The sequence below is a fragment of the Plectropomus leopardus genome, chromosome 17 (assembly GCF_008729295.1).
Source record: "Plectropomus leopardus isolate mb chromosome 17, YSFRI_Pleo_2.0, whole genome shotgun sequence".
NCBI lineage: Eukaryota > Metazoa > Chordata > Actinopteri > Perciformes > Serranidae > Plectropomus > Plectropomus leopardus.
The window spans coordinates 27,795,730-27,818,345 of NC_056479.1; the positions used below are offsets into that span (position 1 = coordinate 27,795,730).

The window sequence follows — 22,616 nt, forward strand, 5'->3', positions numbered from 1 at the left end:
ATTTGCGCTGCGCTGTGTGTCGCTTTGCACCAAGTGTGAGATCGAGCCTTCAGTGTTGATGTGTGGAAAGTTTTGGTAGCTCATAGCACAACATATCATGAAGTCCTGACCTCTTTACAGCTCGTTTACATGTCAGGTCCATTTCAGTAGAAAGTACAGTGGGAATGTTTCGTCCTTTGACCTCTTCTCTCAGTACAGTTTATCTATTCACCTGCATGCGAATGATAGAAATAGTACTGCACATGCAGACAAACTGTGCACGTGCACACACACACACACACACGCACAAACATGGTCTGATAGTCCATCTAACACTACCACAAGTTATCACAACAGCTTTGGAGACCCAGTAGCAGGAAGCAGAGTGGCTGTGAGCTCTCTCACTTACAAAACCACCCCAATGTGTGTGTGCTTTTGTGTGTGTGCCTGCACAAAGTGCATGACGCCTCGGTCTCTATCTGGCAATGAGCAGAACAGGAAGCAGCGAGGTGGGGCTCGGTCTGTGCTGTTCTCTCTTCCTCTCCTCCGCCTCGTTCACTCGCTCCGGTTTTAGACTGGCTTTTGATTCCAGGCGGGAAGGACATCCTGGATTTTTGAGGAGGCAGGAATAGCACCCGGTGTTGCCTGATTGGCGCTGCTGTCAGTGCAGAGCGTGCGACAGCAGGTGGGGAGGGGGCGCGGGAGCCAAGCCAGAAGGAGGCCAAACATGGCCAGTGAGGACGCACTGGAGGACCTGCCAGGGGATCAACTGCTCGACTCTCCGGTGCACTATGAGCAGAGTGACACAGAGTCTTCGGTAGGCAACTGTGGCCACAGCAGGCCTCTGCATGGCCGCCTTTTTCTCTTTACAACCATTACTATGGCCCTTCTCTTTTCTGTTGGCTTCCTCGTTCACTTCCTGTAAAAACATCTCTATCTGACAGTGAATCACTTGTGAGTTTTCATTCCTGTCTGCTGTGGTGATTTTGCCCGGCTGTGTGAGCTGTCTTACACCTCGCTCCAGAGGTTCTTTGTTGTAAAACACCAGGGATAAAGTTGTATTGTGTTGAACAGGAGTGCGTCACGGCACAAACTCTCCCTTCCTGTCGTTCATGGTGTGTTACTGCCACTGCTTTCTCTGCTGCCTTGAATAGCTGTGGCCCCTGCTGCTGCTCGCACTGAGAATCAGGCAGGCCACATTAAGTACACGTTCATGTCTGCTTCTCTGTGCTGTCAGTGTCTGTTTACATCTTTAAAAACGTAAAGTGATTTTCTGCTGCCTCGCTAATTTTTGGGCCATTTCTTCTGAGGCTGCTCTTTGCATTTCTCCCACATTTCTGAGAGAAATCAAGCCAATTTGCTAAGGGTTCAAAGGGTTAATATCTCATAACCTTTATAAGTATGTGTGCAACAATAGTGAGCAATTGACAGGTGGCAAGTGATAATTTAAGATCAGCACCAGATCAGCTGATGTCCTGCACAGTAAACGGTGCCACAGAACTAGTAGCACTTGAGATGGTCAGTTTTCCCTAAACCAGTGCAGGTGTGTGTGTGTGTGTGTGTGTGTGTGTGTGTGTGTGTGTGTGTGTGTGTATGTGTGTGTGTGTGTGTGTGTGTGGGACACAAACAGCAGAGGAGCAGTAGAGCAGTACCCATAAATGACACCAAAATGTGGCAGACTATCAACATAGTTATTTCAGAGATAACTATGATAGATAGCCTCCTGATTTTTACTCGTCAAATGAAAAATCTGCCTGCATTTGGCTCTTGCCAGGTGTTAATCTCAGACTTTTACAAAATAACACATTTTTCCAGTGTTGTGAGTCTTCATGACTTTGTCCCACAGCCATGTTTGGTGAACATGCTCAATTACATCGCCTCAGAGTTGTGCAATGACATAACATTGCATTTAAGCGGCAGTTAAAATCCTGCAATCCCTCAGCCTGTGCCATGTGGTTTAGTTGGCTGCTCGGGCCGTGCCTGACTGTTGTAGTGTATTGTGCTGCAGATGGATTATGGCTTTAATGAGAGCAGAGCTGTAGCCCCGGCCTGCATGTAGCTGGATGGACACAGAGACCTAAGAAGTTGTAATCAGATCTGCTAAGCTGGATGGCTGGCTGCATGGTGCGGTGAAAGGCCCCGAGCGGCCCGTCATTATACTCTGGCAGAGGGGAGGGGACAGTCCTCAGTGTCCGAGTGTGTGCATGTGTGTGTGTCTGTTTGATCAGATGAGATCTAATGTCACAATATTAAACCTTAGGGACTGGCTTTTTACGTGCTTTTCTTCATTTTTTGATCATTTTAGCTGTGTTCATGCATATGGCATAAATTTTGACAAGATTGTGTATTTTTGTTTAATCTGTGAATTTCCAGCTAAAAAAATAGTTACATTCATAATGTTAAGGGCAAAAAAGTGCCATTGAAACCCATTCAAACGGCAATTTTTGATTCCACAGTCATCAAAGCATAAAACATGCATCATATTATTATTTATGGATGTCATTCTGGGCTTTTGCCTTGGATTTTTTTTTACTATATTCCACCTGATGCTGCCTTTTTTTTATTTTAAAGTCTAAAATAAATTTGAATTCCCCGTACTATTTGTGCAATGTATTATGAACAAATTGTAAACAATAATGGTACTGCAGCTTTTGAACATATTTTACTTTTTTTGTGATAATTTCTTAGTTGCATTTGTTGTTTACTAACTATAAATTATCTTCTTGCCATAAAAATCACATCAATGTTTAAGATGTGAAATCTGGATGAAAATCAAATGAAAACCAAACTTCTCCTTTTGAAAAATCAGGATGTTTTGGTGTGCATACACAGGTTTGTGTGATAGTCCTCACACATCTGTGTTACATGTTTTTACACATATCCATCTTGTGTGTATGTTTATTTGTGACCCATCCAGAAGCAGACAAGACGCTGATTGATTTTAGTCCGTATTAATGCTGTTCTTATCTGCAGTAATCTGGTTAGTGTTGATCAGTAGGAGAGCTGATGTGAGCACTCAGCTTTTTACACACTTTAGTGCTGCCTCTGCTTTGATGCTGCCTCACCGTCTGAGCTCGGCAGGTCTCACATGTTGAGGATTCACTCGGGAGCTGCAGTTTTTTTTCCTCTCCTTTCATCCCACAGAGCCTCGCTTCGACAGAACTGTGCGGGGCGACTGTTACCAGCTTTGTCTGTTGTGGTCTCGGCTCAGCAGCACTCAGCTGGAGGTGTCACCTTTTGAAATTGTTTCGCTTTCAACTCAAATTGAATAATCCCCCTCGTACGCAGTGGGTTAAATATAGTTAAACTTTCTGTTTCATATTTGCTGTATTTTCTGCACATGTATATTCTGCCACTTCCTCCTTCTCCTTTTGTGCCGTCTCCATAACCATCTTACCCTCCTCCTCCTCCTCCTCAGTGTGATCCAGGCGGGCTGTCGGTGCTCCAGCAGCTCGGTCTCGACCAAAACTCGGACTTCTCAGACTCCAGCGTGCAGCAGCGCCTGGACGAGCACCGCGAGAGGATCCGCAGGGAGATCCGCAAGGAGCTGAAGATCAAGGAGGGTGCGGAGAATCTGCGCAGGGCCACCACAGACAAGAGGAATGCCCAGCAGGTGGACTCGCAGCTCCGCAGCTCCAAACGCAAGCTGGAGTTTCTCCACGCTCAGCTGCAGGAGCTGGACGCACACATTGTGGTTAAGGGCCCTGATGACAACAAAGGTACAGTATCCACCACAGAGAAAGGGTTTTTATAAGCTTCTGTGACACTGTGGGGTGTGACGCAGTTAGAAAATACTTTTAATTAACGGGACAATTTGTAAGTATGAAAGAAGAAGAGAGAGGGGATGTCACGAGTTGGAAGCAAACCCCCAGTTGCTGCAGCAAGGACATTGCCTTTGTACATGGGGCGCTCGCTCTACCCACTGAGCTACTGGGTGCCCCAGTTAAATTCTACTTAAAAGCATTCATCCTCTGGGGACCACGGATGTCTGGGTAAAATTTTATAGATGTTGAAACTCCAGCAACGCTTGCATTATACAGAACAACTTTATCGCAAGACCAACACATTTTGATTTGTGGCCTTCATCAGGACTATATTCTGTCTACCAAGTTACAACCTCTTGAGGCTTCTTTCCCTTCTTGCTGCACTTTGGAAGTAGGCAAAGCTGTGCTAGACCTCCCACACTGCTCAGTGGAGACGCTAGTTTGTCTTTGATATTTGATTTTACGCTCCATAATGTACCAACAAACTTTGATTTTCAAAACTGTACCCAATAACTACTACTAACTTATTTGCAACTGAAGCTACAACAACACCAGCACACCTTCTTTTAAAGTTCACTCACTAACTATTGCTACATTTATGCATCCACATTACTCTGGTGTTTTTGAACCCTTCAAATAGCAACCTTTGAAAAAGCTGCTGACCCAGTTCATGATTTAAAACTCTGGGGTTGTGATTTTGTCTGGACGGGCAGAAATGGAGTCTAACTTTGTAGTTAGCCTTACATATGTTTTTATTCTTCTTGTGTGGGCAGCGTTACTCCTTTCCTATCGCTGTGGCTTCCTGGTAATATTTTCTGTTTAACGACTCCCAATATCTTTTCCACCACCTTGACCACCTTCAACTCGTGCTTCTTACAGTAACACCTCCACCTCGTCATCGACCTGAAAAATAAACCAATACACAACAAAAAAAAGAGATAAAATGTTTAATACGACAGTTATCCTTTTTAAGTGAAGGGTTTTCACATCAAAATGTCACTAAGTGAAACCAGTGGCTCCTTCAAAGACAGGAAATCTATTCGGAAACCTGTATGCTTTGGTAGTTGATGCACGTAATAGTTTATGGGCTAAAACATGTAAAACTACTGGTCATCAACCTTTAAGCCTTTGAAATCTGATTCATCAACTGTATTTGCCACCAGAAGATGTTTTTTTGACAACTGCACCAACATGACCTCTTACCACTTCTTTCACAGATACCCCAAAGTCTCCGGGGTCGCTCAATCAGACGGCGGCCAACCAGCACCGCATCGCAGCTTTGGAGCGGCAGCTAAACATCGAGCTGAAGGTCAAACAGGGAGCAGAGAACATGATTCCAATCTATGCCAACGGAGGGACCAAGGTATTAATCTGGCTCAACAGTCACTGTTTTTACTTTATCATCCACCGTCTGTGCTCCTTCACTCTTCCTGATCTGTGTTTTCTGTCCCTCTGCAGGACAAGAAGCTCCTCCAGACGGCTCAGCAGATGCTGCAGGACAGCAAGACGAAGATCGACATCATCCGCATGCAGATCCGAAAGGCCATGCAGGCCACGGAGCAATCTGAGGACAGCCAAAGTACCTATCATGCTCTTTGTTTTTATCCCTGCTCTCATCTTTCAATACCTCTTTCATCCCACCTGTCACTCTTTCAACTTATAAACACTGCATATTTTATGATGCGGGTGGTAATGGATCAATTCTTTGCTTCAGAACTTCACCGTGCACAGTCTTCCAGTCACACACACACACACACACACACACACACACACACACACACACACACACACACACACACAGTCCATTACAGCCCTCGCTCTCTCCCAGGTTAGAGCCTTATTGATGTTCCTGCATCCCCTTGATGTTGCCCAACAACTAAAAGCCATGCCTCATTTAACAGAGGTTAGAGACGAGGCAGGACAGATGCAGGGAGCCAGGACGGGAGGGAGACTGAATTGACTGAGTCAGAGATGACGACAGAGTGAAATGGAGGGAAGGAACGAGTCCGAGATGAAAGAGAGAATAAGCAGGGAGGGAAAAACAAAGCAGCAGAAAGAGCAAAGGTGATTCTGGAAAGAACAGCGAGCCTGTTTTCTCTCCATACAATACAATACATTAATACATTCATTGGGTGGCCAGAAATAAGACCAAAAGTTTATCTATAAGAGAGAGATGTGTAAATAGGCAGCTGTTTAATAACAAGATACATGTTAGTGTTGGGCTTGTTTTTTTCCTGCCTCCAAGTGGCCAACATTTTTACAGTTTTTAAGGTAAATATCTGAGCATATGAAGCATTACCATAAACAGGACACACCCATTCATGTAAAAGGTTACAAAATAAGATACAAACCCTCTAAAACACACCTCACTATGAATCACTGTGACCAGATCTGTAACCACCTTCTTTCTATTCTATCCACTAAGTTCTCCTTCCGGTAAAAAGACATTTTAGACAAATATTTACACCATCAGATAAGACAGCACTTAATTTATCCTGAGGAAATCTGCTATGCACCAGTTGCAGTGTAATGTGAGATGGGTGCAGATACACAAAAAGACCTAAAGAACATAACAGTAGGTGCAAAATATAAAATTAGATAACAGTAAGGTGCACACAGTGTTGACACCTGTTGCTAAACAATTTCAAAATCTGATTTAAAGTTACTGGTAAGTCTCTTTCCATGCCAGTGGTCAGCATGCATCATCTGTGCATTCTGCTGTACGCTGTTGTTCATTTGTTGTTTACTAAACCTGACTCTGTGTCCCAGGTAAGCCGGACATGTGTGGCGTGGAGCTTCGCGTGGAGGAGCTGTGGCATCACTACAGGGTGGAGCACGCCATGGCCGAGGGAGCCAAGAACATGTTGCGACTGCTGGGTGCAGGAAAGGTCCAAGACAAGAAGGCCATGGCTGAGGTCAGAGAGCCGACACAAGTATTTTTATTAGATTTTTTTAATACAGCATCTTTTACAGCAAAAACAAAAACAGAAATCAAGTAAGGTGTACTGGAAATGTCCGCTCCACTCTCATTCTCCGCCGGTGTCCCCGCAGGTGTCTCTGAATGTCCACTCCGTCCCCCCTCCCTCCTTCTTCTCTGTCTGTGTGTGTGTGCGTGCATGTGTGTGTGTGACGATGTTGAGGTGTAGTGAGTTTTCAGCTTGGTTTTGCTGAAAGAATAAACTGATATCTGATGTTTGATTCCTTCCAACAACAAGCAGAACAACATGTAAATATGCAGAGATCACAACAAAGCCGTTACTTAGGGACGGTTCTGTTCTGGGGACAAAAATGAAATTGATTTTGCTCTTGAAAATGACTTTCTTTTACAAAAATGCGATTTTTTTCAGCTTTTTCTCTGAAATGTCGTTTTTTTTATGAAAATGCACAAATTACTTTCATCTGTAATCACCATATCTCAGCCTTTCATACCCTCAGGTATGAGGGTAACAAAACAAACTAACAAAAAGAAATGAACGGTTATCGCAGTCTTATCGGCCACGAGAAGCTGGAAATTATCAGTATCAGTAGAAATATCATTATCATGCATTACTGATCTTTACAAGGGTAGAATATTTACTCCTAATTATAAATGTAAGTTTTTGAAGGGCAACAAAGTGTGACAGATCTGCAAGCCAGGCTTGTCGGTTATGTCTAGTATGAGATTTCCGGGATTTGGTGATGGTGTGTTTTGCTTGCAGTAAACAGTAGATATTAATTTTCTTATCTGCCTTGCACACTTAACAATTTACTGGAAAAACACCAAAAATACATAATTTGTAATATCACTGATAAATGCTTGTTATTATGATGTCTGCAGGCCCAGTGTGGTCTGAGCGAGTCGTCCCAGCGCCTCGACCTGCTCAGGTGCTCTCTGGAGCAGCGGCTGCAGGAGCTCCCTGAGGATCACCCTAAGGCCTGCCTCATCAAGGAGGAGTTAGTGCTGGCCTCCTCCTCGGCTTTCAGCACCCGTCACAGCACCCCCTATGTCCACAACCAGTACAGCACCCTGAGCAAACCATCACCGCTCACAGGTAGACACAGATTATACTGTGGGAATATTGAATTACATATTAATCTTTCATTTTTAATTTATCTTCAAGGGGAAGAAGTTGCATTATGCATTTTCTTACCTGCAGGGATGGCTCTTTTTCAAGCACTTTTCGATTTATTTATTTATTTATTTAGACACAAAACACAACAGGTGAGAAGAGGCAAGACAGGACAGAGCTGAAGCTTTGCGTGACATGACATGTTTGTACACGACATAAGAGCAACATAAAAGGAAATGAGGGAAAAATATATAAAATAATATAGAAAAAAGAGAATCAATATGGCAAGGTCAGTCAGTTATGTGGGGTGCTTTGTGTTTTTTTAATGTGTTTCTTTAATCTGTTTTAATGATATTTCTCTTTCTTACCCCCCAATTTTGTTGGAGGATTTGTATATATGGATGCATGAGGCAGTGGTGTTCAAGCACTTTATAAATCAAGGACTTTTTTCCTTCCAGGAACTCTTCAGGTGCACCTTCTGGGCTGTGTTGGACTGCTGGAGGTCGTCCCAGGGCGGAGCAGAGGGACCCCGGTGGTTCTTCCCTCTTACTCTCAGTCAGACGGACGCTCGTCATTCAAACTGAGCGGCCTCTACAGCCGCAGCACCAGCAGCATGAGCCTCAAGATCCCCGGCAAGACCGAGGAGCTCTCCTGTAAGTGTTTTATCTCTTTTTTAGAACAAATGTCTTTAAATATTCACAGTATATATATTCTTATATCCTGCTATAAAATGAAGAAAGCTCCGTCTGTCTGTCTGCATCCATTTTTCTCCTCGACGGTTCGCCCAATCAGTCAGAAAATGCACATGACCATTGAGAATTGTCATCAGTAGAGACTGCTGAAGACATTTGTCTCAATCACCCACTGCCCCTGCCTGTTTTCTGTAAAAAAAAATACGCCAAAATAACATTGTTTTGCTGCTTCTTCTGCCTGTGGTGTCAATGAGCCAGCGCCACTCTGCGATTGCAACCAACACTTTGGTCAAAGGTGGAGCTGCAGCTTGAATTACAGAAATAAAGCGCTATTTTTTCATTATTTTACAGCGGTTAACCCTTTGAAACCTGTAAAGTTCAGATTTCTTGTGCTGTGTTCAGAAACCTTTCACAAGTTATTTGACTCTTTGAAATGTGAGTTAGTGTGATTTATTTTGAAAACTTTGGAACGAAAGGCAGTGAGCAAATTGTCCCACAAACTGCAAGAAATTAGTAACATGTGACGAGAAACAAGAAAATTACCTAAAATTAAATTAATTAAATTATCCAGAAAAACAAAGGAATGTCCACAAAACTATATTCATAATTACAACAATTGTATATTTAAAGTAATGCTTCAGAAAAAAAATATTATGAAATATATAAAATAAGAACATTTTCAGCTTTTTTAAGGTAATTTTCTTGTTTGTTTGTTTGTTTGTTTACATTTTTTTTTTATTTATGCAATTCTTATTTTTGCTCATTTTCAGGTAAATTTTCTTTCTTTTTTTCTGCTAATTTTTGGGCCATGTCTTGCTCAGGTTTTAAAGTTTTAAAAATATCTGTGGTTACAAAGCAGAATTTTTTTGCCTGTTACATTTTTTGTCAAAGCCTGCACCAGTATATAAGTATGTGGTCTGCACAAGGTCGTGGCGCTCACATCTCCTGAAGTCTGCATGTAGTTGCGAGGACGTATCTCATGATGTGGACTTTATATGCGTGCTGTTAAACCCCTCCTGTGTGTGTTTCCAGCGGAGGTGAGTGCAGTGCTGAAGCTGGAGAACACCGTGGTGGGTCAGACGGTTTGGAGAACAGTTGGGGAGCAGGCCTGGGACCAGACCTTCACTGTGGAGCTGGAGAGAGTAAGACACATTGCACATCTTTCACTGTGTGATTCAAACATTTAAATTTGATGCTGCATCTGTGATCAAGCATTCATGCTGGTGTTTTCTGTGCAATTAGTCCAGGGAGATGGAGATTGCCGTGTACTGGAGAGATTACCGCTCCCTGTGCGCTCTGAAGTACCTGAAGCTGGAAGAGTTCCTGGACAACCAGAGACACCGAGTCCAGCTGGAACTGGAGCCGCAGGGGCTGCTGCTGGCCGAGGTACAGGACACACACAGAAACTGCAAACACACCAAAGCTGCAACAACAAATCAATTAAAAAAATACACTCAACCGCCACTTCATTAGGTGCACCTGTCCAGCTGCTCGTTAACACAACTACCTAAAAAGCCAAAAAAGTGTTTACATGGCAGTTTTGCCAAATATGGCTTTTTTGAATCACACGCAGAAACTATTTTTTAAAGATAAATATGAGGTGTTTTAAAAAATTGGCATGTTTTTCAATAGGCATATTTTATATTCACAGTTTCAATTTGTGCAATTTGAGGGTTAATGGAAACCCGCCTAGTATGGCTCTTGACAGACATGGATGTAAACTGCAACTTGACTCGTGGGAAAGAACCAAACCATGAGGAAGTAATTCTCATGTAACATTGTTTTTGTTTCAGGTGACTTTCTTCAACCCAGTGATAGAGAGAGGCCGAAGACTCCAGAGGCAGAAGAAAGTCTTCTCTAAACAGCACGGTATGTTCAACAACTGAAGTATCTGTTAACAATTTTGCAAACTTTAAATACAAAATTTTGACTTCACACTGGTTGAAGGTTCAGAAATAGAAATACACATGGCGAAACTTGTGCTTGTTAGAATAGAATATAACTTTATTGTCCACCGGGGCGGAAATTTGTCTTCAGCCCCCCAAACGCAGAAGACAACACAATAAAAAGCAGACAAGCAGATAGTAAAACAGACATGTAAACAGGTCAATAGGAACACTTTTGTTTTTTCAAATTATGTTTATTGGGTTTTTAATCATTTAAAATGAACAGATCGGTACCCACAAGCCCTCCCACCCCTCACAACAAAAACGCTAAAATAATAACAGAGATAATAGTANCACAATAAAAAGCAGACAAGCAGATAGTAAAACAGACATGTAAACAGGTCAATAGGAACACTTTTGTTTTTTCAAATTATGTTTATTGGGTTTTTAATCATTTAAAATGAACAGATCGGTACCCACAAGCCCTCCCACCCCTCACAACAAAAACGCTAATAATAAATAACAGATAATAGTAAATAATAATTATAAATATTGAATTATAATAGATACTAGATCAATAAAAACATAATAATAATAACAGTAAAAGATAATAATAATAATAAAGAAAAAAAAATCTACTTATATGTACTATGCTTACATTAGTACATTTTAACAAAAAATCAAACAAACACAATTTATTAACTAAACAAAATAAAATGTATATTTTTTTTAAAGGTAATTAGGAACATTTAACACATTAAATCAGCTCATATCACTGCCTGTCTGTGGTTTAAAGCTCATCAGTCACTTTGTTGAGTGAAGAATATTGATTTTATTTGGGATGAAGCACTTCTTGAATACATTTTGGTTGCCAGAAGGACTCTGTGGTCCAGACCTCAGGAGCTTAAACTGGCTGAAGAGAGGATGGGAGCCGTCTGCTGAGATACTCCCCGCTTTTTTCATCGTCCTTTTTGGCTCGCCTACTATTTTCCTTTCCATTGTTTACTTTGGTTCCACATTATGTGCATCAGACTACATCCAGTGTATTCTGTGTTCACTGGATCCTGACCTCAGTACCATGACGGTTCGGTACGAATACGCAAACTGTTACAACCCTAAATTCAATTTTTTCTCTAAGTTTTGCATGAGAGTTATTTCCAGCATGACACAGAGTGGTTTACCCATTCAACTCGTGTGGTGCCTGTCTTGTTTAGAGGCGGCAGATAAAGTGTTAATGGCTTGTGGTATTTTCTGGAACTGGGATTAGAAACCTTTAAAGGAATTTAACAGCTCAGCTGTTTCACATCATAAAGCTGCAGGAGACCATACTCCATCAGATGCTGACGTTAGCATGAGACTTTTTACTTCCTTTTCATAAATACAGTATTGAGATGTCGCTTTACCATTCCTGTGTTGAGTTTTATTTTACTTTGTGTGTTTCAGGTAAAGCCTTCCTGCGTGCTCGTCAGATGAATGTGGACATCGCTACCTGGGTCCGCCTGCTGAGGAACGCCATCCCAGTGGGAGCAACACGCCTGCCTACACTCCCAGTTTCTCAAGCAACACACTCACACACAGCACAGGGTACGTAACCATCAGCCCTGCTACTCCCCCAGAAACAAACTTGCTTAAAATGATTTTTAAATGATACATTTAGGGGTAACTGTTTAGTGAGAAATGAGGCATTAGTTTGGTCAGTAAGTCTCATCACAGGCACAGTACGGTAAAATCTGTCAAGTTGATCTCACCTAAAAAATTTCTAGGAAACTTTAGCCTTAAGAATTTTAAGGAAATATATCTAAAATATACTTTAAGTTATGTTTACTTTGTTCTTAGAATAATAAGAACAAGTTAATATCAACTTTTTCATTTTGAGGTTTCAACAATTTAATTTTAATTTAAAGTAAACGTGACAGATATTAAGTAAAGAATAACTTAAGTCTGATAGTTATATTTACTAACCTTTTTCAAGGCAATCTTTTTTTTTCTTGCATGTAAGATTTTACAGATAAATGAACTGCAGCTGCACGTTTGGGGCTAAAAGTTGTCATCTTTTAATGCTTCTTTTTTTTTTTTTTTTTTTGAAATTTAAGGGCTGTTTACACAGCAACAGTTCTTGTTGGTCTTTTGTTCACACAACAACAGTGTTTTTTTGGGGCCTGAAAATGCAAATTTTTGAAACTTCTTCTATGGTGTGTCATTACAAAGTTACACCGCCAACTAAAGGCCTGGCATGCGTGTTACTGCATTTTCGTTTTTTTTTTTGCAGATCCGTGTGCACAAGGATCGTTTCACAGTGTTATCATATGAATGCAGGGTTTTTTTTAATGCAAAGGAAAATCTTTTTAGTTGTGCCATTCTCACCTAAACATGGCCTTAATTTAACCAGTTTAACCAGTATTTAAAGCCTCAACATCTGGGCAAAGTATTTATGCAATTGAGCTTATTGTTCAAAATGGATTCATTTCCGTTTTTCACACATCGGTCTTCCTCCTCCACAGTGTTGAGTTACAGTTTCAGCAGAGGGCTTTTATTTTTGCCTCTGCAACAGAAAATCAGATTTGTTTTCTTTTTGTGTGCAGAGAAATCTCAGTGGAGAAGCTGAATCTGGGCAGCGACTCTCCACCCAAAGCTGAAATCAGGAGAGACGTGGTGGACTCGCCCGCTCCTTTGGTGAGTGAGAGGGAGAGAGGGATGGAGGCCAAAGAGGAAGGGAAGCAGACAGAGGATTTTCAGACGGGGAAAAAGATGGGCATCTTTACACTATCATGTTACTATTTTGCTCACTTCCTACCTGCAAACTTTGGCTCGGAAACAGTGCTGTAGTCACAGGCCGCTGCTCTGTGCGCTGCAGTGAAATCTAAGACCGGGGCAGCAGGGGGAGGATGAATAATTAGAGAAATGGAGAACTGAAAACTCAGGGAGACAGCTTTAATGAGACATAATTGGATGGAGGGGAGCTTTAATTTGATTGAGGCCAAATCTGCGTTAGTTTCCCAGTGTGAAGGAAACAAACTGCAGAGGGCGATAATGTGGGGGAGAGGACAGGAGCGGTAGCATGAAGAGAATCATTAAAAAAGAAATATGTCAGAAAATGAGGGAGAAAGAATCGAGGGAAATCTTGAGACTGGTGTTGCAATTGAAATCTAAATTTAGAGAAAAAAAGACGACAAAAAATAACTTCCAGCAAAGCAGCGCAGTGGAAAACAATGCAACTTATGTGAGATATTTTCTTACTGTACCAACCTTAAAATGCTTTGGATAGACGCCTTAACCTTTTTACAAAAAACACAACCTATTTTAATCAAAAGTAATAACATTTTAACATGTTTTACACTGTTTTACACTGTACTGCACCACACTAATGCCAAAATGCAATTCTAAACATACTTTTTCTGTTTATCTTTTAGATTGTTTTAAAACATTTTTCAGACTTACAAAAGTTTAAAAGTTTAGTTCCTCACTCTAATGATCAATTTCTTCAGTTAGTCCTGGCTCTTGACCCTTTGCTTCTTGCACATGCATTTTCCTTTTCAAATTATGTTGATTTTCTCTCATTTAAATCACATTTTTTGATACATACGTCACCATTTTAGATCCTTTAATAGACTGTTAAATGGTTCTTGATACTTAATGTATCACAACAAACAACAATAACTTAATAATAATTATTATTATTATTATAACATTAATAATTTAAAATAATACTAATAAATAAATACATTAAAAAATACATAAAAAATTAGTGTGTGATTTTTTTTTTAGAATGATATTATAATAACTTACAGAGAGAAAGATTAAATCAATTTTGAATTTTTTTTTTTTTAATTAATGATTTTTTTTTTCCTTGCATCCAGACTCTCAGCCTGTGCAGCATGGTCTGCAGTTCAGTGCTTAGTTATGGTCACGACACCAAAACAAATCAGAGTTTTAGTGAGCGGAGCGGCACACAGACAGCGTTAGAGGAGCACAGAGTCCGCAGTGGAGGGCCTGTGGCAGATGGTGTGTTCAATGGGGTTGAAGTATTATGGGATTAATTACTCTGATGTTTTTTGGAGAACTAATTAGTAGTGAGGAAGGAGTGGAGTGGACAGGAAGAGGGGAGGAGTGAGGCTGTCAGCCAGCAGGGGATCTGGCAACCGGTCACAACGGTCTGTGTGTCTGCTGAGACTGAAGGTCGTTACAGATGTTGGCAAATGTTTTGTCCTCGTTTATCTCTCATTTTCTGTGAACTCCCATTTTGCTGTTTTCCATTTACATACACTCATTTACTGGTGCTCTCATTGGTCCCCTCCCCTCTCCTCCTCCGTCTCTGTGGTGTTTCACAGGAACAGACACCCGTCATCGAGCCCCCGTCCACACCGGATGTCCCTGTTCATGAGCAGCCAACCAGATCGCTGTCCCAGAACTCTTTACGCAGGTGCTAACACAAAAGACACACACACACACACACACACACACACACACACACACATAGACACCACACCTGAGAATATCTTTTTGCATTATGGCCAACACAGCTTGACACCAGAAACACCCACACACACAATATGGTGCTGTGATATAATTTTTTTTTAGCATGTGGTAGTAAAGCCAAGTCATCATTAATGTGGATTACAGCATATGTCTCCCCAAATGAGAAATACTTGGCTGCCCTGAATGCCGAAACACAAAATTAACACTTTAAGAGTCACATGCTAAACAGTATAGGTTGTTTGCACATGACGTCACGTCACCGCGAAGAACTGCGGATGGGGGGCAGGAAGTAATATCTGCATGGAGAAGTGTTACAAAAAAGCCAAAGTTTTGTGTTTTTAACGGCTGTGACAATCAGTCAAATCAGAAGAAAACAAATAACAAATACAAAAGCTGGTTTCAAGTCCTGAAAGTAGTGACACATAACAGCAAGAAGTTAAAAAAAGTCAGGGAGAAATGGCAGCAGACATGGACTAAAAAACCTTCATCTGAAGTCTGGAGGAGAGGAGTCAGACAACGATCTGTGTAAAGTTACTTTAAAGTTGGAATAGCAATACAAACAGACAAAACAAACACACTCACCTGGGCAAAAACAAGACGGCAGTCATTCAGTGCTGCTTTTGATCCGATGTTTTTGACACAGAATAATTATTAACCTCAAGAATCTTATACACCTTCATTTGGCTCGCTGTACAGTAGGAGGTCTGCAGGATTAAGTCAGTTGTAATATTGATCGCCTCCACGCCAGGAAAATTGATCAGCTTTTGAGAAAAATCACTTCTCTGTAAAGTGCAGGGATCGTATCCAACGTGTGTAGAAATTTTCTGATGATACCTGCTGTGTGCAGGTCCATCTAAGGCTTTAGCGTATTTATTTTCCTGTTTTCCCAACAATTTCCAACCGGTGTTCTTCACTTCCTGCCTCCCATCTGACTTTTGTGTATCATTTGGATCACGTGACTGCAAACAAGCTATTATCCGTTTTCATAGCAAACAGCATCGATGCTATGGATGTTTGACAGTGTGTTTCCAGTGTTTCCATGTTTTGTTATATTTGTCACTGCCTATAATCTGCCTATAATCCCTCTCTTAGACCGAGCAGAGGCCCTCTCTGCCTTCAGGACTTCAAACTGATAGCTGTGCTCGGCAGGGGCCACTTTGGGAAGGTACTCAAACTTTACTTTTCCTCATGTGATGAGCCTAAAACCTAAAGGAAGGGATAGTTAGGGATTTTTTAGAGAGTAGGGATTAATGTTTAGTCAGTGTATTACAAGCAGTAGCTGGCAGGTGGAGAGCTCCCCACAGGGGTTGATATCAAAATGTATTTTAGGCCTACCTAAAAAATCAGTATCAGTGTACGTGGACACTATATTGAGAGTATTTTCACTGCTTTACCTCAGTCTCACACAGCCTTACACCACATTTCTCATTCGCAGTCGCTCAGCACAAATGCACAGACGGACTGGTTTACCACAACAAACAGCAGAGAAGCTTAGATTACAACACACACACACACACACACACACACACACACACACACACACACACACAGAGGGAGCGTGACTTCATTCTCTGTGTATTTGTGGGTGTTTTTAAGATTCATATCTTCAGTAGCAGCACATAGGCCTGGAGTGCTACAGAAAGGTAGTCAGACAGTTTTGATGGATACATTTTTGGTCCCTTAATGAGATTTGTTGACAAAGACGAAAATGTAAATCTCTCCAGGTGTTGCTGTCAGAGTACAAACGGACAGGCAGCCTGTACGCCATCAAAGCCCTGAAGAAGGGAGACATCGTTGCACGCGATGAAGTGGAAAGGTAATTATATTTTGTAACACGGTGCTCTGCGACCTGAATCAAAGTCTCAGCTACACCGAGGAGCTCATTCGCCTCATAATTACACCTGGTACAGTAATTACTGTCTCATACACCCCCCCTCGCCCCCGCTCTGTCTGTCTCCAGTCTGATGTGTGAGAAGCGGATCTTTGAGACCGTCAACGGCTCCCACCACCCCTTCCTGGTCAACCTGTTTGCATGTTTCCAGACGCCAGAACATGTGTGTTTTGTCATGGAGTACACGGCAGGAGGAGACCTCATGATGCACATACATGCCGACGTCTTTTCTGAGCCACGTGCTGTGTGAGTTCTGCTGTGTGTGTGTTAAAGAAAAGAAACGGGAAGAGTGTGTCTTCTTGGAAGTCTTCATGCTCTGTGCGTCTGCGTCTATGCAACCATTAATGTATGAATATCAGTGTGTGGCCGTTTATGTGCTCAGCTCTTTCCGTTTTTTTATCCGACAGGTTCTACTCAGCTTGTGTGGTCTTGGGTCTGCAGTTCCTTCATGATCATAAGATTGTGTATCGGTGAGTACTTGGATACTAGTACATGCAGTAATACACAAAAGTCACAGTTTGGTTAATACCACGGTTTTGGAGTCACGGTTCAGTACAGCGGGAAGAAAACCTAAATGCACGAGGATCTGTTTCTTTTCATTCATTTTCAACACACAGTGCTTATGATGGCTGTTTCATCTGACCTTAGTTCCCAGGCCGGTCGGTCTGCAAAGTGTCCCGGTTTAGACTGAAGTTCCAGCGCTAATTTGTAAAATCCAAATACTCGTGTGAGGCAGGAAAAAACTTTAACAATGTTTATTTTAGAAGTCAAAAAATACAGCAAGCAAAGTCCTTCAATCATCACATCTCGTCTGGTCCACGACCGACTTGATGTCTTAACACTGTCTCACATGAAACGATACAACACAGTCCTACCCGATATATCACGGTCAAAAACTAATATCGCACCACACCTACGCACACTTCTCGTCTTCTAACACGACAAAAGGGATAAACTCTTCCTCAATTTCTGTTCTAAATCATTTCCTGTTCTTTGTCAGGGATCTTAAATTGGACAACCTGCTGCTCGACACAGAGGGTTTTGTGAAGATAGCAGACTTTGGGCTCTGCAAAGAAGGTGAGTGTCTAATTTTTGTTTATCATACCGGCCCTCTACCGGATGAGGAAAACTTCTATACATTAGGAGAAAACTGAAATTGTTACTTTCCCTGATTTATTTTAAGCCGTGATGCATCTCTTATAACTTACACAGTCAGCGTTTCTCTGTCTCCATCCCTAAAATCTGCTCTACCCTCACAATTTATTTCCTCTGAACTCGTGTCTCTTGAGGTATGGGCTACGGGGACAGGACCAGTACGTTCTGTGGGACTCCTGAGTTTCTGGCCCCGGAGGTCCTGACAGACACGTCGTACACCAGAGCAGTGGACTGGTGGGGGCTCGGGGTGCTCGTCTATGAGATGTTGGTCGGTGAGGTAAGAATACAGAGCAGTTTTTAAAATGTCCATTACTGTGTGTATCAAACATGCTAAAATGCATCTAAATCTGTGTGTAATTATTGTAAACAAACAAGATCACTGTCAAGACATCTCTGCACGCTCGGATCGCCTGTGTTCATTGAAAAAAATGGTTTGCCATTTTGGGGAATATGCTTATTCACTTTCTTCTTTGAAAACTGAGCAGATTTAAATTCGATTACTTTGGAAAATATGGGAAAAAAGGCAATGACTAACTTGGCAAGAAATGTACCAGCAATTGCAAGAAATTAGTAACAGGAGGCAAGAAAATTACTCAAAAATTGTTTTTAAAAAGGCAGGATTATTAGAAAATTATCCAAAAAACTAGGAAACATCCAGAATACTATATTTATAATTGTGATATTTTTATTTATTTTATTTTAGTTATGTAATAAAAAAATTATATACAATAAATGCAAACATATATTCAGCACTTTTAGGTCATTTACTTGTTTGTTTTTGTTTTTACTTTTCTTTTAGCTTATTTTCAGGTAATTTTCTGGTAACTTTTTTTTTATAATTTCTTTGCAAATCTTTCAAAGGTCCAAAGTTTCAAAGGGTAAAAAAACAACAAAGCTGGTTGTGATTTAGCGAATCATTGCTGTGTTTCCAACAGCTTTTTCAGCACAAAATGAGGGTGTTATGTCGCAATCCATAAATGCATTTCCGGAGGCCTTTTAGGCACAAAAAGCAGTTGTTTTTTTACGGAGACATCTCTGCATTTCCTCGGGGGACAGTAGCATGAAAGCATGATCTTTCCAAACCATAACTTAGTGATTTTTGTGCTTCAATCTAACCACGTTAACCACAGTGTTGTAAAGTAACATAATGTTAAGTTTTAAATTATCCCCGACATAAAAACCGACAAATGTAACGAATCTGTAGTTTGTAGAACAAAGAACAAAGCCAACTTTTTTTTTTCTTGCTTAAGGGTTGACAGCTTTATATTTACTGGACAGAGATTAGAGTGGTATTGATCTACGCTTCAGACTTACTGCAAGAAAGTAAATAAGTGTACACTTCCCAAAATGTCACACTGTTCCTTCAAGGCAGAAAATGAAGTTGCTTTCTGGCTCCAAACAGGAACTGAACTATTGATCTTCAGTCAGAGATTCGGGAACATTTGGCTGAAAGTCTTCAAAGTGAAAAGTGGAGTTAACTGCTGATAAATGGAAAATCTTCTGAACACGTTTAATTATTTTATAAAGAAGTTGGACAGCATCCTCTTTGCACTTGGATGCAATGGGCTTTATGGGAAATATCGTCTTTATTACAGAAACACACATCAGTGTACAGTAATTCTACCAGCATCAAAACATGACCAACGCCATCCACAAATATTAAAAAATAAATAAAATAAGAAAGTAAACCCACAAACATATTTCTTAAGTACATAAACAAATTCTAAAAATGAAAAAAAAAAATTAAAATACAATAAATTAATTAATAAACATATGAAAAGCATTTGTGAATATCTTTCTGATGTTGACTTTCGGGCATTTGTGAATCCAGTTTGTGAATCGAAAAGACATTTATTGATTTCAATTCTACACTTTTGGATTTGCATTTTCACATAAATAATCTTCAAACAAATTTGACTCCATAAAATTGTTGCACTGCAAACATATGTGCGTGGTTTTCTTTCAGTCTCCGTTCCCAGGTGACGATGAGGAGGAGGTTTTTGACAGCATAGTGAACGATGAAGTGCGCTACCCTCGGTTCCTCTCCACCGAAGCCATCGGCATCATGAGACGGGTCAGACGCCGTTCACTAATTCTTCTGTCACTTCCTGTTCTTGACTGGTTTAAACTCTGTTTTAGTTTACCTTTTTCCTTTTTTGCTTGTAAAGCTGAAAACGTGTGTTGTTGAGCTCTGCGTGCGACGATAAACTTATGAAACAGACAACAGAGAATACTGGACAAAGTAAATGAACATCTGTTACTTCTTGTTGTTTCTCGGTTTGTAGTTGTTGAGGAGGAATCCTGAAAGACGTCTGGGCTCTGGAGAAAAGGACGCTGAAGATGTCAAAAAACAACCGTTCTTCAGGGTGAGTGTCTACTTCTTTATCTTAACCCTTCAAAACCTGGACTGACATCAGTGTTGCCTTCAGACAACGTATACATTTTAAACCTTTGAAACCTGAGCATATGTGTTTGATTTGTTTTTAAAACATGGCCCAAAAGACAATGAACAACTTGGAGAGATGTCACTTTTACTGCAAGAATTTAGGAAAAGGTGACTAGGAATTGACTTTAAGATTAGCTATAAAAGAGAGAGAGAGATTGAGGAATTATTAGTGGTTAATCATGATAATTTCTTTAAAAAAAAATCTGGAAAAGCTTTCAGAAAACTATATATGTAAGTATATTATTGTTATTATTGTAATAATTCTTAAGTATTTAGTCTATATATTTATATATTTGGGGGGATTTCTTATTTGTTTTTTTAATACTTTATTTGTTTTGGATTTTTTTCACCTTTTTTAAAACCTTTCAAAGTTGTACGCCCCTCCCCTAAAACCAAAATAAAAAACAAAAGTCTCTCTTCAGTGCCTTCATTTTTTTTTTTGGCATACCTCCCCCCTTCTGCACCCCCCCCCCCCTCTCATAAATAACAAACAGCCCCAAAGTTAGATTTAAATATCCTGAATTCATTTTTTTTAATAATATATATTTAAGAAAGCTATTATATATTAATGAAAAAGAACCGTAAAGGAGAATCGATTTACCTTGTAAATTTATTGATAAAAATGTGTATGAACCCCGAATAACATGGCCGCTATCTTTTATTAATACAATAATAGTAACAAAACGAAAGAGGTTACGTGACATAAACACGCCCCCTGTTTACTGTCGATGCGTACAGGCGATATTAATGTCGAGAATTTGGTTTTAAATGTTCCAATTTTAGACTTTTCTGCATCAAGACAAGACAGAATCACGATGCATGTTCCTCTTACAGCCGCACTTAAAAAGATCCAAACTTTCCCTTTAACCTTTCAGAAACTGCATCTTAAATGTACATTTTTGTTTTTAGGGTGTCGACTGGGAGGCTCTCCTTCAGAGGAAAGTCCCGCCGCCGTTCGTCCCGACCATCGTAGGAAAAGAAGACGTCAGCAACTTCGACGTGGAGTTCACAGCCGAGGCTCCCACCCTGACGCCGCCCCGCGAGCGCCGCACCCTCTCCCGCAAGGAACAGGACCACTTCAAAGATTTTGACTACGTCTCCGACCTCTGCTAGGGTCAGAGGTCACGGGTTATTAGCTGCCCACTGCCAGCCACGGACTCTTGCAGGAGGCTGAGAGGTGAAGGCGGACTCTGCGCTGCACAGGCAGAGAGGAACTCGATGGCGATGAGAAGCGAGGAGCTCTTTCTCTCTGTCTGTGATGGGATGCAGAACTGGTGGGGCCGAGCGTGTTTGATCGCGTGTCGGACACAGTGTCACGCATCTCCTGACCTGCGCAGGTCTGCTGATCCGTGACACTGCGTGGCTTTTAGAGGAGGAGGAAGTGGTGGTGAAGATAATCCAGATTATGTAACAAACGGAAAATGAGATGATGGACTCTGCTGTCTGTCGTCAGGACCGAAACGCTCAGAGAGCCTTTAAATCACGAGTCAAACGTGATCGTGATTCTGACAGGACGCAGTTTGACTCTCCCCCGCTGCACTCGCTCTCTTGTCCCTTTATCTCTGCTGTTTGTCGCTGCTAAATGTGTGTTTCGTTGTGTTTTGGCGTCCCTGCCTCAGTCGTGAATGTATCCACATCAGCTGCGCCACCTGGACGTGAACACACGGGGGAGCCAGAGGAGGGAGAAAGCACCGAGCTGCCGCCGGCTGATCGGGTCACAAAGAAGCAGAGCGAGGTTGGTGTCTCACACAGGGGAACAGGAGTCACGTGGTGGTTTTGTGTCTGTGCTCGAGCTTCTCTCCACGCCGTCTCTCAGCACATCACGGATTTTTAACTACAATCATTTTTCAATGACAAAAAGTTTTACAATTTTTCTTTTTGTGATTTGTTGTTTTTCCCATCTGTGTTTCCTCCTCTGTCATTTGCTGGTGAAACGTGTTGGAACTGTGACTCAGTAAAGATGTGAACCCAACACAGAAGCATCGATCGGTTTGTTTTCGCCGGCAGTGTTTGATTTCAGTCGATCGGTACTTTTTGAGGAAAAGGGAAAGTCATAATGCTTTTCATTTTGAGCTCACTTTAACTCTAAATCCTCAGTAACCACACGGTGGATTGTAAGGAAATCTTGTGCCCACATGTTTCATGATTTTCAGAAGATAAAGGTTATTTTTGGCTTTTATGCCTTTATTTCTACAGGATAGCTGAAGCATGAAAGCGAGGGGAGACAGGGAGAGAGAGGGGATGACATGCAGCAGGGTAGAGTCGAACCAGCAGCTGA

At 41.2% G+C, this 22,616-nt stretch overlaps 1 protein-coding gene across 1 annotated transcript; it reads left to right on the forward strand.

Moving 5' to 3' along the window:
• Nucleotides 1–480: 480 nt before the first annotated feature.
• pkn1b (protein kinase N1b) lies at nucleotides 481–22,310 on the forward strand. Its single transcript, XM_042504725.1, is given in 23 exon segments — nucleotides 481–796; nucleotides 3,398–3,698; nucleotides 4,961–5,106; nucleotides 5,202–5,322; nucleotides 6,513–6,658; nucleotides 7,561–7,774; nucleotides 8,251–8,445; nucleotides 9,517–9,626; nucleotides 9,727–9,870; nucleotides 10,278–10,353; nucleotides 11,814–11,891; nucleotides 11,894–11,954; nucleotides 12,953–13,043; nucleotides 14,699–14,790; nucleotides 15,939–16,011; nucleotides 16,571–16,662; nucleotides 16,807–16,983; nucleotides 17,145–17,207; nucleotides 17,738–17,814; nucleotides 18,027–18,169; nucleotides 19,859–19,966; nucleotides 20,178–20,258; nucleotides 21,248–22,310. Coding segments are annotated over 23 exon segments (2,883 nt in total). The 5' UTR covers nucleotides 481–706; the 3' UTR covers nucleotides 21,452–22,310.
• Nucleotides 22,311–22,616: the final 306 nt, after the last annotated feature.